This window comes from Hippopotamus amphibius, chromosome 7, assembly GCF_030028045.1.
Source record: "Hippopotamus amphibius kiboko isolate mHipAmp2 chromosome 7, mHipAmp2.hap2, whole genome shotgun sequence".
In the NCBI taxonomy this organism is placed as follows: Eukaryota; Metazoa; Chordata; class Mammalia; order Artiodactyla; family Hippopotamidae; genus Hippopotamus; species Hippopotamus amphibius.
In genome coordinates, this window is record NC_080192.1 from 19889464 (window position 1) to 19906861 (window position 17398).

General features: G+C 45.5%; 1 protein-coding gene and 1 pseudogene across 2 annotated transcripts in view; one reads left to right on the forward strand and one right to left on the reverse strand.

Annotated features, from left to right (window-relative positions):
• Positions 1-17124, reverse strand: part of DRAM1 (DNA damage regulated autophagy modulator 1) — a 36114-nt gene extending 18990 nt beyond the window's left edge. Inside the window, exon 1 of one of the 2 annotated variants that reach the window (XM_057743251.1) lies at positions 16600-17124. In XM_057743251.1, coding sequence (XP_057599234.1) covers positions 16600-16730 — 131 coding nt within the window. In that variant the 5' untranslated portion in view covers positions 16731-17124. The remainder of the gene's footprint in view (positions 1-16599) is intronic. The other variant, XM_057743252.1, reaches the window with a different exon arrangement.
• Positions 320-4530, forward strand: LOC130856735 (60S ribosomal protein L27a-like; annotated as a pseudogene).
• Positions 17125-17398: the final 274 nt, after the last annotated feature.

The window sequence follows — 17398 nt, forward strand, 5'->3', positions numbered from 1 at the left end:
GATGCCCTTCTGAGCAAGGCGTGGTCCTCAGTGGGCGAGGAGGGGATGAACCTGTGATGGAAGAAGAGGAGACAGCACATGCGTGCCCTTGGGCAGCACTTTTACCAGAAAATGAATTCTCACAAGGAAAGGAAGCCTTCTATTCTTGGCCTCAAGGTATAAAAAAGCAGCTACCCTATGACTCACGCAAGAGGACTTGCTGCCACAGGTCTGAGAGGAATCTGCCATGTGCCAGGAAGATTGTTGGTTATGGAGAAGTGAGGAGGATATTCATGGGGTAGGTAGGTGAGGAGACAAAAGTTCTCTAACAGGAGATGAGATGACCAGACTCAGGAACCGTCTGTCCAGGGAGAGCAAACCAGGACATATTTCAAGGGCCCAGGTACGCAGTCCACATGACATCAAACATGCCATTCAAAAGCTCAGAACTTCAGAGTGATGTTTTGTTCTTATCTGTACATTTAAAACCATACAGGCAGGGGCTTCCCTGGTGGTGCAGTGGTTAAGAATCCGCCTGCCAATGCGGGGGAACACGGGTTCAATCCCTGGTCTGGGAAGATCCCACATGTCATGGCACAACTAAGCCCATGCGCCATAACTACTAAGCCTGTGCTCTAGAGCCCTTGTATCGCAACCACTGAGCCCATGCTTCACAACTACTGAAGCCCGAGCACCTAGAGCTCCTGCTCTGCAACAAGAGAAACCACCACAATGAGAAGCTGGTGCACCGCAACAAAGAGTAGCCCCTGCTCACCGCAACTAGAAAACACCTGTGCACAGCAACAAAGACCCAACACAGCCAACAATAAATGAATAAAAAAAAATTTTTTTTTAACCATACAGGCAGAATCTTGGAATTCCTTGGTGGTCCAGTTAGGATTCCGCCCTTTCACTGCCATGGGCCCGGATTCCAACCCTGGTCAGGGAACAAAACAAAGATCCCAAAAGCCACACAGCAGGAACAAAAACCAACCAACCAACCAAACAAAAAACATACAGGCAGAATCAAAAGTGCTTTAATAGCCTTTCCACATGTATTCGTTGAATGAATGACTATCACTACTGGCAACAGATACCGCTTTCTGAGCATTTACCATATACCAGGCACTGCTAGCTGCTCACCATACATCATTTTACCCTCTCAACCCTAAGGCGGGCCTATTATCCACCCCACTTTACTAAGGAGGAAACTGGTATTGGAGAGGTTATATAACTTGTTCTAGATCACAGAGCTATTGAATGGAGGAATCTATATTCCAACCTAGATGTCTGGCTCCGACTTTGCCATCTCCACTGTGCTCTAACAGCGGGCAAGGACCAATGCAATTAGAACGATTGGGGGTGGAGAACGAACACCAATGTGCTGGTAAATGCTTAACAACCAGCTCTAGAGGGAAACTGATTTGTAACATAGGCCAATTTCCATGGTATAAATACACCCAACATGTCAAAATGCCGGTCACTGAACATGCAGTCGGGAAGAAATGCACAGAGTTGGCTCTCAGGAGCACGTAGCAGCTGACTCCAGCACCTCGGGAATGAACCTGGATGGTATTAAGGAGGAATCATCATGCCTTAGTTGTATACCAGGAAGGTGTAAAGTAGGCAAGACCTCATAGCTTCTCAAATGCCATAATTTAATAATAAAACGCCTTTGACAATTATTCACCGCCATGGTCTGATTTTCTTTCAGAATGACTCAGTGTATAACACCCACCATCAACGCATGAGTACCAATGGGCCTACCTTCCTACACTTGGCACTATGACATAGGAAACATCAATACTACAAACATTGGGGAACATACGAATGCACCACATTCATAACCAGTTGTTTGATTAAATGCAATCATCTTTTTAAAAAATTTTATTTGGCTGCAAAATTAACCATAAACTTTATCCATTCATCAACAAAATATTTATGGGACACCTACCATGTGTTAGATACAATCTGAGTCACAAATTCCCCTATTTATCAGGTAAGAATGTTCAGTGTGTGATTTATTTCCATTAAGTAACAAAGTGGTACCTAACTACATTCGGTGAAAAAATTTTTTTAAATATTTATCTATTTGGCTGCACTGGGTCTTAGTTGCACCACTCAGAATCTTTTAGTTGCAACATGCGGGATCTAGTTCCCTGACCAGGGATCAAACCTGGGCCCTCTGCATTGGGGGCGCAGAGTCTTTTTTTTTTTTTATAAATTTATTTATTTTTATTTATGTATTGGCTGCGTTGGGTCTTCGTTGCTGCACACGGGCTTTCTCTAGTTGCTGCGAGCGGGGGCTACTCTTCATTGTGGTGCACAGGCTCCTCATTGTAGTGGCTTCTCTTATTGTGGAGCACCAGCCCTAGGCGCATGGGCTTCAATAGTTGTGGCACATGGGCTCAGTAGTTGTGGCTCACGGGCTCTAGAGCACAGGCTCAATAGTTGTGGCACACGGGCTTAGTTGCTCCGTGGCATGTGGAATCTTCCCAGGGCAGGGCTCAAACCCGTGTCCCCTGCACTGTCAGGCGGATTCTTTACCACTGTGCCACCTAGGAAGTCCGAGAGCACAGAGTCTTTACCACTGAACCACCAGGGAAGTCCCTCATTTGGTGAAATTTTGCTTAAGAATATTTCAAGGGACTTCCTAGGTGGTGCAGTGGGTAAGAATCCACCTGCCACTGCAGGGGACATGGGTTCAATCCCTGCTCCATGAAGATCCCACATGCCGTGGAGCAAATAAGCCCATGAGCCACAACTATTGAGCCCATGTGGCACAACTACTGAAGCTCTCGAGCCTAGAGCCTATGCTCCGCAACAAGAGAAGCCACCCCAGTGAGGAACCTGTGCACCACAATGAAGAGTAGCCCCCGCTCAGTGCAACTAGAGAAAGCCCATGTGCAGCAACAAAGACTCAACGCAGCCAATAAATTAATTAGTTAATTAATTTAAAAAAAAGAATATTTTAAGAGATAAACAACAAGGTCCTACTGTACAGCACCGGAACTATATTCAATACCCTGTGATAAACCATGGTGGAAAAGAATATAGAAAAGAATGTATATAGAACTGAATCACTTTGCTGTACAGCAGAAATTAACACATTGTAAATCAACTATACTTCAATAAAATTTTGTATAAAATTAAAAAAGAATACTTCAAGAAAACTTTCCAGGGATTTCCCTGGTAGTCCAGTGGTTAGGACTCTGGGCTTTCACTGCTTGAGGGCGTGCAGGTTCAGCCCCCGGTTGGGGAGCTAAGATCCCTCAAGCCCCCAAGCGTGGCTGCCACAAAAAAAAAAGAGAGAGGAGAAGAGGAAGAAAACTTTCCAAGCAGCAAATGAAAATGTGGCCACTTCTTAGAACTTTTAAGGACAATCGTGTCTGCCTACTATTGTTAATACAAACAGACGCCTCCCTCTTTCATCTCTGCCACTGACGTGCCACCCTGACTAAGAAAGAACCAGAAAATTAGGGGCCACATGAGCCATGGCCTTGGCTGCGTCATCAAACATTGGTAGCACCCGGAAGCCTGGTAACTCGGATGGCATCCATCACCCCAGGATCAGCCTGAACGAGTATCCCCCAGGTTACTCTGGGAAAGCTGGGATGAGGCATCACCACTTGAGAGGAATCAGAGCTTCTGCCCAGCGGTCCACCTTGATAACCTGTGGGCCTTGATTGGTGAGCAGACACCGGGGAAATGCGGCCAGAAACAAGACTGGAGATGCTCTGATCATTGATGTGGTGCGATCAGGCTACCACTACCAAGTTCTGGGGAAGAGAGAGCTCCCAAATAAGCCTGTCGTTGGAAGCAGACAGGGTGGGGGGCCCTGGAGGAAAAGAACCAGATACAGCTCTTCTGACAGAAGAGAAGCCATTTAGCCCTAAGCCAGTTTGTGATCTAAGCCTGGCTGCCATGCTTACCCTTGAACAGGTCTCAGCAATAATGATCTTAAGGGAACAAAAGAACAAAAAACAGTTACCAGACAAGATGAGTAACAATAGCAAAGATAATAAATCAGTTGTGAAGACTCCCAGTTGTTTCAATGGTAAAGATTAGCCTAAAGCACTTTCTGGATCTGTTTTGCAGAATTTAAACCCCTCTCGAGGGCTCACCCACCAGATGGACTGGAAGCTAAGGGATGAGAATGTTGACTTTTTCTGATCCTCGTGACATCAACCGACTAAAGCTTGGACATTGTCGACTTTGCCCCAATTCTGTGCTGAATTCTCCTCTGTTCAAGCCCCTTCATGACTATGCATATACCTTAGCTTACATCTTCCCCAATTTTGCTGTTTGGGGAAACTCTGCTTTGGGAAGGATCCCCAGTGTTCTCCTTACTTGCTGCAAGTAATAAACCCTTCCTTCTTCAGTTCTTCGGCGTGGCTGTGTCTTCTGCCTCGACACCTACCAAGAGGTGACCCCAGTTTTGGGGGCAACATCGTCATGAATGTTAAATTCTGAAGCAGAAGAGCTGAGGAGAATATTAAGGGTGTGTGTGTGTTTGGGGAGGGGGGAGGTGGCTGTGTCCTGGTAGCTTGAAGCCAAGTGGAGGAAGGTTCATTAAATATTGACAAGTAGGGACTTCTCTGGTGGTCCAGTGGTTAATACTCTGTGCTTCCACTGCAGGGGGCACAGGTTTGATCCCTGGTTGGGGAACTAAGATCGCTCAGGCCGCTTGGTGCAGCTGAACAAACAGAAAAAGGTTAAAAAAATGTTAAGTGCTTTTCTTTAAAAATCATATATGCAATATATATTTTTTCATATATATACATATGTGTGTGTGTGTATATATATACACACACACACACACACACACACACACGAAAAGCTCTCTTACCTTAAAATCTTCTTTCAAGTCTTTTGGTCTCCGAGCTAATATTTTACATCATAAGTAAACATTGCATCACATCTTTCCCCTGACACTGGAATCCAGAAGAGCATAATGCCAAAGGGGTGGCAAGGGAAACTGTGGGCAGCCTCTTTTTATGTTACTTTTTGTAAGCTTACAGTAAATGATCATACTGTGCAAAAGCAGAGATAGCAGGATTTGGTTGGCATAGCTGTACCTGAGGACCTGATTCAGGAAACTGGAGAATGAGTGCCAGGCCAAAGCAGTGGCCTTCCCATTTAGCAGACAGAAGTAGTCCCCTTATGCAAGTCCCACCACATGATTCCATATCATGTGGCTTAAGCCCTGCCCCAAACCCATTCACCTCCTCACTTACCTCCTAGTAAATAAGGCACTTCCTGGAAACTGTACAGAGGGACAGGAACTAACTGTTCATTTGCATGTGGCTTAGAAGCATGGAGACTGTTATGTGTACACACTTGTGCCTAGGAAACCGGTTTACATCTATATTTACTGTATCTACATTTCTACAAGTTTTGTTCATCACGGAAAATTCCAAGTTGTTTATCTAACATCTTTCTCTGAACTAATTTATGATGTTAAGCCAGTTCATAGTCACTTGATGCTCAAAGGAATAAAAACAGTACTGTGTGTACTGTTGCACGAGCATGATAATATGAGCTTGGTCAAATGCTGTTCTTTAAATCATTGCATACACGTGATTCCATTACTGTAAAGCCTGGGGACTGGCTTACTGGGGGGACGGAGATGCCGACAGTATGGAAAGTTACCTGCGTGCCCAGACTGAGGTTTATTAGCTTACCCTAAAATCCTAGGCCCATTGTTTGGAAGATTAGTCAGAACTTAGAACCAAAAAACAGTGCACCAGTAAAAGGAAACCAACACTTCCTTTGTCTTCATATTTAAATACATTATTTAAAATAAATAAGTATGAAAAAAAATAAGTATGATAATAAAAACTCATTCCAGGGAATTCTCTGGTGGTCCAGTGGTTAGGATTCAATACTTTCACTGCCAGGGCTTCGGTTCGATCCCTGGTCAGGAAACTAAGATCCCACAAGTTGTGGGGCCAAAAAAAAAAAAAAAAAAAAAAGGTCATTCCATTTTATTACTTTAAATTATTAGGGCTAACTTTTTGGCAGCTTCACTCAGTGATTATTTTACAGTGGGAGGCACCCTATAGCTATATCAACTATTTTTTTTTTGAGGTATAGTTGATATACAGTATTATATTCAACTATTTTTAAACTTAAGAAGAATATCCTAGTCATAAACGCAAATGACTTGCTCTTTTCTCACTCTGTTCACATGCAATTGCCCTCTATCAACCCAAGTTCCTTCTTTGTTCACTCATACAACAACATTTTTAGAATACTGTTAAGCATCTCCTATGTGCTGGGAACCTGTGCCAGGTGATGAGGATGCAAAGATGAAAAGATAATTCACTACCTTCGAGAAGCTTAGTATCTAACAAAAAAAAAAATCAAAGATTTATTGATTCAGCATATAGTTACTGATTGCCTTCTATGTAACAGGCAACTCCGTAGCGGGGTGAATGAAACCGTAAGTAAAACAGAAAAAGCCCCTTCTTTGTGGAATTACATTCTGTGAGAGGCAATAAAGATGTCTAGGAGTGAGACATGCTGTGAAGAAGAGGCAAGCTGGATAAGGGGACAGAGAGAGATAGATGAGGCACCCACTCGAGACAGGGTAATGTGGGGAGGGTACTTGAACAGAGATCTAAATGAAGTGGAATATTTGAGCCAGGAAAATTACAAGCAGGGGGAAGAGCCAAGTCAAAGGGCAGAAGGTGGCAATATACCAGAGGAACTACAAGGAAGGAGGCGTGGCTAGAGGGGAGTAAGCGAGGACCTATGGTGCACATGAGCGAGGGGTTCATGGAGAGCCCCGGGGTGGGTCAAGTAAGGACTCTTAATGTTACTCTAAACATGATTGGGGGTGAGGGGATACGTCCCTGATGGTCCAGTGGTTAAGACTCCACACTCCCAATGTAGGGGGCCCAAGATGGGTCCCTGGGGGGGGAACTGGATCCCATATGCCACAACTAAGACCCGGCGCTGCCAAAATTAATTAAATAATTAATTAATTTAAAAGCTGGGAAAAAAATGATGGGAAGCTGCTGAGGGCTGAGGGCAGGGAAGGGATATGAAGTTGATTGATGTTTTGTTTCTTTTAATTAATTAGTTTTATTTATTTTATTTTTGGTTGTGTTGGGTCTTCGTTGCTGCGCTCGGGTTTTCTTTAGTTGCAGAGAGCGGGGGCTACTCTATGTTGCGATGCACAGCCTTCTTATTGGGGTGGCTTCTCTTGTGGTGGAGCATGGGTTCTAGGCTTTAGGGCTTCCGTAGTTGTGGCTCGTGGGCTCTAGAGCGCAGGCTCAGGAGTTGCGGCATATGGGCTTAGTTGCTCCACGGCATGTGGGATCTTCCCAGACCAGGGCTCGAACCCGTGTTCCCTGCATTGGCAGGCAGTTTCTTAACCACTGCGCCACCAGGGAAGTCCTATCGTCATCTTAAAGATGAAGAAACTGAGTCTTAGAAGAGAAACTTGCCCAAGGTCACAGAGATAGTAAATGGGGAAGCCAAGCCACGCATCTAGAGCTGTCTAATTTCAATAGGACACAGTTTATAACTCTACTATGCTGTACTATATTACGTTTCTTTTTATAACATATCATCTCCACATGAGTTCACAGAACTATATATCTTAGAACCGGATTTGCACCAATGATCCCTGCTGCAGCCATTACATTAGTAAGTTGTCCTTGGCATGCTATGACTCTACAATGCATATTCTTGGTGGACTGAAATGAAATTACTGTCAGAGAAGGAGGACTGTTCAGTGGAGCACTCTTTTTTAAGTTGAAATTGAGCGTTTATGTTTAAAAGTTATCAGCCCTGCATCAATCAAGACTTCTGAGCAATACTCTATTGCCTTTTAAAAAGTAGGAATAGGGGGGCTTCCCTAGGTGGCGCAGTGGTTAAGAATCCACCTGCCAATGCAGGGGACACGGGTTTGATCCCTGCTCCAGGAAGATCCCACATGCCACGGAGCAACTAAGCCCGTGCACCACAGCTATTAAGCCTGAACTTTAGAGCCCGTGAGCCACAACTATTGAGCCCATGTGCTGCAACTACTGAAGCCCACGTGCCTAGAGCCCATGCTCTGCAACAAAAGAAGCCACGGCAATGAGGAGCCCACACACCATAACGAAGAGTAGCCCCCACTCGCCCCAGCTAAAGAAAGCCCACATACAGCAAAAAAGACCCAACACAGCCAATAAAATAAATAAATAAATAAATAAAATAAATTTACAAAAAAAAAAAAGTAGGAATAGGGCTTCCCTGGTGGCGCTGTGGTTAAGAATCCACCTGCCAATGCAAGGGACATGGGTTCGAGCCCTGGTCTGGGAAGATCCCACATGCCGTGGAGAAACTAAGCCCGTGCACCGCAACTACTGAGCCCACGAGCCTAGAGCCCATGCTCCACAATAAGAGAAGCCACGGCAATGAGAAGCCCGCACACCACAATGAAGGCTAGCCCCCACTCTCCACAACTAGAGAAAGCCCACATGCAGGAACAAAGACCCAAAGCAGCCAAAAAATGAATTTACAAAAAGTATAAAAAATAAATGTCTTCTTAAAAAAATAAAACAAAATAAAATGTATTAATAGCAGAAGAAAAACATTAACAAGTCTCAGTGAAAAAAAAAGAATTTTATGTAATCAAATGACAATGAAAATTTTAAATTAAACAGAGAACTTATATACATTTTCAGTTGACTCACAGTACAAGCTGTGAACGTTTAGGATCTTCAGTTTTCTTATTATAGGGCTTCCTAGGTGGTGCAGTGGTTGAGAATCCGCCTGCCAATGCAGGGGACACAGGTTCGAGCCCTGCTCCAGGAAGATCCCACATGCCGAGCAGCAGCTAAGCCCATGCGCCACAACTATTGAGCCTGCGCTTTAGAGCCCGTGAGCCACAACTGTTGAGCCCATGTGCTGCAACTACTGAAGCCCACGCGCCTAGAGCCCGTGCACAACAACAACAGAAGCCATGGCAATGAGGAGCCCACACACCACAACGAAGAGTAGCCCCCACTCACTGCAACTAAAAAGAAAGTCCACGCACAGCAAAAAAGACCCAACACAGCCAATAAAATTAATTAATTAAAATTTTCTTATTATGTTTTTCTTAGAATTAACTAATTTGGGCAGTGCTTTTTTGAAGAAAATATTTCACTAAAAATGATCCTTTCAAGGATGATACTTCTCTAGCTCAAAGTTTTAAATGGCATGCCTGCCTTTTCATCCTTATGATCCTGTGGCTTAGAGCTGCTGTGAGGTAGTAATCACTGCACTGTAAAGACTGAAATGTCATTAACATCATGTCAGAATATGTGACTCTATGCACAGACCTCATTGTCTTATTGTTTATTATCCTGAATCCCATTGTTGTAGCTGAACAGGGAAGCAAAAGTCACCAATGCCTGAAATTAAATGTAGTTAGTAATCAAAAAACTCAGTTTAAGCAGGTAGCCATCAAAAATTATATGGAGGGCTTCCTAGGTGGCGCAGTGGTTAAGAATCCGCCTGCCAATGCAGAGGACACGGGTTCGATCCCTGCTCCAGGAAGATCCCACATGCTGCGGAGCAACTAAGCCCGTGTGCCAAAAAATAAATTAATTAAAAAAATAAATAAATTGTTTTAAAAAAATTATATGGATACGGGGTGGGGTTGGGGGGATAAATTAGGAAGTTGGAATGGAAACACACAAATATATAAAATAGATAAATAACAAGGACCTACCGTATAGCACAGGGAACTATATTTACTATCTTGTAATCATAACCTATAATGGAAAAGAATCGGGAAAAGAATAGAAGTATAGGTATATGTATAACCGAATCACTTTGCTGTACACCAGAAACTAACATAACATTGTCAATCAGCTATACTTTAACTAAGAAAATAAAAATAAAAATTAGATGGATACGTGCACACCACGAATATACAAATAAATGTACACACGTTCATTTGCCCATGTGTTGATGTGGGCCAAGGCCGTTACATGAGTACAAGTCCATCGTGTGTCTTCCTGGCACACAAACCACATCCACTCTGAATCACCTCATTTCCAGCTTTGGTGTCTTTAAAGTGGAGGAAAATCTTAAATACACTTACAAAGCAATTTCATGCAGAATCTTTCCAGTTTTTCATCAGTTTTTGTAAATCTTTACATCTGTCATAACCACTACTAAATAGACTGCAGTTTTTCACAACTGTCTCTTTTGAATCTTTCCAAAGCATTCAGCCGACTTCTCTTAGAAATCACAGCTATCTTTTTTGCATTCACAGACCAATAGTTCCTGTATATTGAGTCAAATTATACAATTACAGTAAAGAAAATACAACTTGCATAAACACATTTGGGAACCAACACAGCTGGCATTTGACAAGGGGACAAAGAAACAGGTAAGAGAATAGAATGAGCAGCTCAGAGAGCAGCCACCACTGGGAGAGGTTTCCAGGGACCACTGCTTCTGTCAGGGTATTTTTCAGAGAATGAGATTCGCAGTTGAGACAACAATTTGATTAAGTCAAGGTTGGTTAAGAAAGCTTCCGCTCTATTCACAAACTGATCACTTATAAAACTAGTCCTCAACCAAAAATGTCCTTTCCTACTTAACACTGGCATCGATCCAGACCAATGTGGACTGGTCTCTTGATATTACTAATAGCAAATGCTCATGGAGAGAACTTATGTTCTTGACCAGGGTGTTGATGAGTTCTGGGTGAGTTCACGTGTTAATGCATCAGGCAGGTGCTATTATTAACCCACAGACAAGCAGAGAGAAGTCAAGTAACTTGTCCAGACTCCCACACCTGCGGCACATGGCAGAATTGTAATTGAACTAAAGTTGTCTGCTCCTGTCATTCCCTTACCTACCACACTTTGTACCCTCTCACTATGATTATCAAATGTTGTAAATATTCACAATATCAGTCAAATTGACTATAAAGTGAGAGTGCAAGGGACTTCCCAGGTGGTCCAGTGGATAAGACTCCACCTTCCAATGCAGAGGGCATGGGTTCAATACCTGCACAGGAAACTAAGATCCCACATGCCGCACAGTGAGGCCAAAAACAATAACAACAAAAACAAACAACAACAACAACAACACAAAGTGAGGGTGCAAATCTCGTAAAACATGGAGACTTTCATGAAGTCAACAGAAATGGTCTTGGAGAAAAGTTGGAATCACAACCAACGTTAATGAACAGTGAACACTGGCAGAATGAGCTAACAATTGAAGAGAGGCTGAGACGATTAATAAAACAGACCCTTCTGCTGTAAAGGACCTTAGTCAGCATTCACACAGTATTTACTAAGCACCTACCATGTGTCTGGCACTGTCATACACACTGGCAATGCAAGAGTGAACCCTGAATCTCTACTTATATTTTGTGTAAATTGGCTCACAATAGATAAGATCAGGGACTTCCCTGGTGGCACAGTGGTTAAGAATCTGCCTGTCAATGCAGGGGACACAGGTTCAAGCTCTGAGCGGGGAAGATCCCACATGCCGCAGAGCAACTAAGCCCGTGAGCCACAACTACTGAGCCTGTGCTCTGGAGCCCGCGAGCCACAACTACTGAGCCCACATGCTGCAACTACTGAAGCCCAAGAGCCTAGAGCCCATGCTCCATGACAAGAGAAGCCAATGCAATGAGAAGCCCATGCACCGCAACGAAGAGTAGCCCTTGCTCACGGCAACTAGAGAAAGCCCGTGCACAGCAACAAAGACCCAACACAGCCAATAAGTAAATCAGTTAATTAAAAACAAAAACAAAAACAAGATCACATCCCTACACACAGATTAAGAATGGTCACTGGGAAAATTGAAGTCATAACACATTTCTGCAGAAATGAGTCTCTTCTACCCCCCTTCAAAAGACAAATGTGAAATCAAAAACTTTGTATCCTGTAATCATAAAAATGTATTGGAAAAAGTATGTACCTCTCCCTTAAAAAAATCAGCACTGGAACTTCCCAGGTGGCGCAATGGTTGGGAATCTGCCTGCCAGTGCAGGGAACCCAGGTTCGAGCCCTGCTCTGGGAGGATCCCACATGCCTCGGAGCAAGTAAGCCTGTGCGCCACAACTATTGAGCCTGCACTCTAGAGCCCCTGAGCCACAACTATTGAGCCCGTGTGCCACACCTACTGAAGCCCATGTGCCTAGAGCCCGTGCTCTGCAACAAGAGAGGCCACCACAGTGAGGAGCCTGTGCACCACAACTAAGAGAAGCCCGTGCTTGCCACACCTAGAGAAAGCCCATGTGCAGCAATGAAGACCCAACGCAGCCAATAAACAAATTAAATAAATTTAAAAAAAATCAGCACCTGAATCATTTTTAAGATTTTGGTTCATTATAGGAACTTTGTCTTTTCATTGTGTTTGGTTCATTACAATAAATTTTGTTATAATCAATAGCACATAGTTGTGATTATAACCTAAATTTTGTGATTGTTGACTAAATAAAGATAAAATAATTTTTAGATCCATTTCTGGAGTTAAAGACCCAACCTCTTTTACTTTGTTCACTCTGCGATTTTGGCTCCCCTTTTCAGGTGGCTTAATTCTCGGGCGACTGAGTTTTCTTCGGCTATCAGTCAACTGAGCAGGGTGTGTGGTCATGAGGTGCAACAATGGGGATGGCCGAGAACCACAAGTCATCCGGCACACAGTACTTGCACGAAAAGTGAGACTAGGCTAATGCAAAGCAACTGGGATGCAGGACTGGCAAAACTTTAAAACTAAAGGGCAATTCCACAGAATATTCTGGAAGCAGGAGACACAGGCCAAAGAAGAAGGTGTAAAGAGAAAGGCTTAACAGCTGGCAGCATTCGATAAGTAAAGGTGATTCAAGATAGCCTGAGGGATTTGGTCAGAGAAGAAATATAAGAAACTAAAACAAATTAAGCATGATTGTACTTAAGAATATGGGTGTGGTCTTATAAAAATCTAAACTGATCCTTTGAGGTTGATTTTTATTTGTCCTAGGTTTTCACATCCTTGCATTAATGGTTTCATAATACAGAAACATCACACTATGCTCTTCCAACTTGTTAAATGTGGTGGCTGTTTGAATCCCCATGCTCCTAATTTAATTTTCTGATAGGAAACATCCACTGGGCTAAAAAATAAATTCATATAAAAAGGTATGCCAAATTTAGAATATGTTACCTTTGGGAGAAACTGGGTAAAAAAATATATGGGATCTTTCTGTATTTTTTTTATAACTGTATATAAATCTATAATTATCTTAAAATTAAAAGATAACTTTTTTAAGTATGCAGGAAAAGTCTTATTTCCACCCTTTTTTTTCCCATCTGCTAAGGTCTCGCTGACCATGGCCACCACCCTCCATCATACACAGATGAACCATTTTTATTAGTTTCCTCATGCAAGCAAACACAAATGTACATTATTTCCCCCTCACCCCCCACCATGGTTGCATAATTTGTTTGTATCTTGCTTTCTTTCCATGTAACAATGTAATGGAAATTCTAAAGATAGTATTCTATGTGAGAGTTTTCGTTTGAAGTATTCTTGGGTAAATCATATTTATTTAGCCAGTCCTCTACTGATAGACACCTGTATTGTTTCCAACCTTTTGTTATTAAAAGCCATTCTGTGAATATACTTTAGATATTGTATTTGTGTCACTTTGATAAATAATGCCCGAGTCCCTCCACAGAGACTGAATCACTTTACATGCCCACCAGCAACTCACCAAATTCTCACCAACAGAATGTGTTATCAAACATTCGGGTTTCTGCCAATCCAGCAGATGAAGAGTGAGGTTTTGTTTTGTTTTGTGTTTTCCCGCCGAACAGTGCAGCTTATGGGATTTTAGTTCCCCGACCATGGATAGAACCCTGGGCCCTCCGCAGTGAGAGGGCAGAGTCCTAACCACAGGACCACCAGGGAATTCCCAAAAGTGAGATGTAATTTGAATTTTTGTTCCATTCACGAGATTGAACATATTTCCATGTGTCTAAGAGCTATAGGCCCACTTGTCCAAAATACTGAGGAATAACAGTGTTCTCAGAAAAGATCTGATAAGAAAGCTGAACTTGATTGTCATATAGGAAAGAGGTTCTTCCACAGTTCTGGTTCTTATTTAAAATGCAATGGTTAGTGGTGATCATTTTTTAATCCACTGAGATTCTGAATCACTATGTCGTGTACCAGGAACTAACAAGGTGTAGGTCAATTATACTTCCAAAACAAACAGAAAAAGATCAGATTTGTGGTTACCAGAGGTGGGGGTGGGCAGGGGGGAACTACATGAAAGTAGCCAAAAGTACAAACTTCCAGCTGTAAGATAAGGAAGTGTCAGTGAAACAGGAGGGAAGGGGGCAGGGCACAACCTTGAAAGAATGACATAGCCCAAGGGCATGACATAAACTGGTAAGAACCAGCTGGGTCCAAGATGGCGGACAACTCGACTTTCAGGCGCCATGACAGTTCCAAGGCTGACCGTGAGGATAAAAAAGTGGGCGGTGGCCCAGTTCCTGGAAATCCCCTCCCCTTCTGCACCCACTCATTAGCCTATGACATTACCACCCTTACAAAAACTGACAACCCCCACACCCCGGTGCCTTTCTCACTTTTTTTTTAAACAGCCTTTTTTTTAAATTTTATTTTTTATTTTTTCTGGCTGCATTGGGTCTTCGCTGCTGTGCGGGGGCTTTCTCTAGTTTCAGCAAGCGGTGGGGGTGGGGGAGGCAGTCCTCGTAGTACACAGGCTTCTCATTGCGGTGGCTTCTCTTGTTGTGGAGCATGGGCTGCAGGCGAGCAGGCTTCAGCAGTTGTGGCATGTGGGCTCAGTAGCTGTGGCTCACGGGCTTAGTTGCTCCACAGCATGTGGGATCTTCCTGGACCAGGGATCGAATCCATGTCCCCTGCATTGTCAGGCGGATTCTTAACCACTGCGCCACCAGGGAAGTCCTTTTTTTTTTTATAATGTCAAATTTGCCAATGTAACCATTTTATTTATTCATTTATTTACTTATCTTTGGCCGTACCTCCCGGCATGCGGAACTTCCCCACCAGGGATTGAACTTGCACCCCCTGCAGTGGAAGGCGGAGTCTTAACCAGGGACCACCAGGGAAGCCCCGAGCACCCAAGAAATATTAATTCAACAAATATCGGGAGCCTTCATGGATTCCAGCAAAGGAAGACGATCAGCAAAACGAGTAAATCATATAGTTTGTTAGAAGGTAATGGGTGGTATGGTGAACAAGACTGGTTGAGGGGGATCAGGAGAACTAGGGTGAAAGGTTAAATAGGGCCATCAGAGCAGGCCTCAGGGAGATAATATGTGAACAAAGAAGGAGCTAAGGGGGACTTCCTTGGTGGCGCAATGGTTGAGAATTCACTTGCCAATGCAGGGGACATGGGCTCAAGCCCTGGTCCAGGAAGATCCCACATGCTGTGGAGCAACTAAGCCCACGAGCCACAGCTACTGAGCCCACATGCCACAACTGCTGAAGCCTGCTCGCCTGCAGCCCATGCTCTCTGCGTGGGCAAAGCCACCGCCATTACTACAGGCTTGCTTCTGTGCACTATTCTCCACATTGCTTACTTCCTTACATCTTTAAACTCTAGTCCCCTCTCGCTTCACTTCGTTTCCCCTTCCCCGCCTACAAAAGAGATTATAGAGCATTGCTCACCAGTCAGAATGGCTGCAAGAGGAAGAGGCCCTACAGTCCTTAAAATCTCTACAATCCCTACAATAATTAAGCAGTAACCTTGAGTGTCACCAAATTTATGATCCCCTCACAAATTAATACAGACCCAGAGGGGTCACACCACTTGGATAAGGATGGATTCTTCTAATGTTTAAGGAATGCCATTACCACGGTCAAGGCCCGGAGCTGGAAGCCACACGGAGAGGATCCAGACATGGGTCCTGGGCACTGATAAAGGGACTCCAAACTCGTGAAAAATGAACTGGTATAATGACAACACAAGAGAGGTCACCAATTGTTGACAATTTGAAGGTGAAATACCCAGAAGGATCTTGGACAGCTCCATCCAAGAGAGCTTAAAGAGGCTTCCAAAGACCTGGAGGTAGCATGGTGTTACTTCTGGCATGGGAATGAATCTGGGTGTGAGTTCTACTCCCACCATTTCCTAGTGGTGACATCAGTGTCACATTGATGATATTTCAACATCTGCTTAAACTTAGTTTCCTGCAAGAAAAATGAGCCAGACAGCTCCTTCATGAGGATGTTGGGGAGCGGAAGTGAAGGAGGAGAGCTGTTTTAGCAAACACCTGGATCTGCCTCTTACACACTCAGTAAGTGGCATCCAACAGGATCCATCCTTGTTTCAATATCGCCAAAGAAGCGTCTTCCAGAGATTCTGTCCCACACCCAGTCTGAAAGTTCTACTGTCCATCCTGAAGGCCTCCTGATGCCACTGTGTTCAGTGTCCGGGGTAAAATCACAACTGCTCAGCTCCTACCCCCTGCCTCCCTTGTACATCCCGGGACTGCCAGGAGCACGGTCTCCTGGTTGTCAGCGCTCGATCTTTCCGCGAGACGTCCCGGCTGGGTCTGGACCCCTTCCCTCCGCATCAGCAGCGCTCCCCCGCGGTGCCTCTGAGCCGTCCCGCGTCCTGCCTCCCACCCGGCTCCTCACCTGATGTACGGGAGGAAGGGGTTGACGTGCCCGGAGAGCACGGCGACCACGTAGGAGATGATGAAGGCTGCGGACGACCAGGTCACCAGCAGGAAGGGGACGAAGGCCATTCCCCTCAGGAAGCACAGCATCGCGCCGCCGCCGGGAGGGCGCTGCGCTCTGCGAGGCCGGAGCGCGGGGCTGCTCGGCGCTGCTGGGAGGCGGGGGCCGCGCACGTGCCGACCCGCGGGGCGGCGGCCACGGCGCGAGCAGCCACGCGCGGCCGGGCGGGAGGCTCGGCGACGGCGGGGCAGGCCCGGCCCCGGAGGGAGGGGGAGCGCGGAGAGCGGGGCGAGGCGGCGGGAGTCCAGGCGGCGGCCCGGGGGGTGGGTGGGGCGCGGGCGGCCCGGGCCTGTTGCGAAACCAGTGAAGTCACAAAGCGGCGGCCCCGCCGGCTCGCGGGAGCGCGGAGACCTCCCCGCGGACGCGACGCCGGGGCGGCTGGGCTGGGGGCGGGGGCCGGGCTCCTTTCGCTTTTGGTTCTGCCTCCGGGCGGGGGGCGCGGCGAGGATGCCCGCCCCGACGGTCCCAGCCCGCCCCGCCGCCCTCGCTCTTGGGCAACTCCGGAGAAGCGGATCCGCTCCTCCCGGCCCCTCCTTCCCTCGGGGTTTCCGGGGTACCGGGCCCCGAACCCCGACGGCTTCCTCTCCGTGGTCCCGCCGCCTGCGCGTCGCGGGGGAGAGCGTGGCCACTGCGTGGGGACATCCACCGTATTCCGCGACTGCTGCCTCGGCGGCAGGGGTCCGGGCAGAAGTGTTAG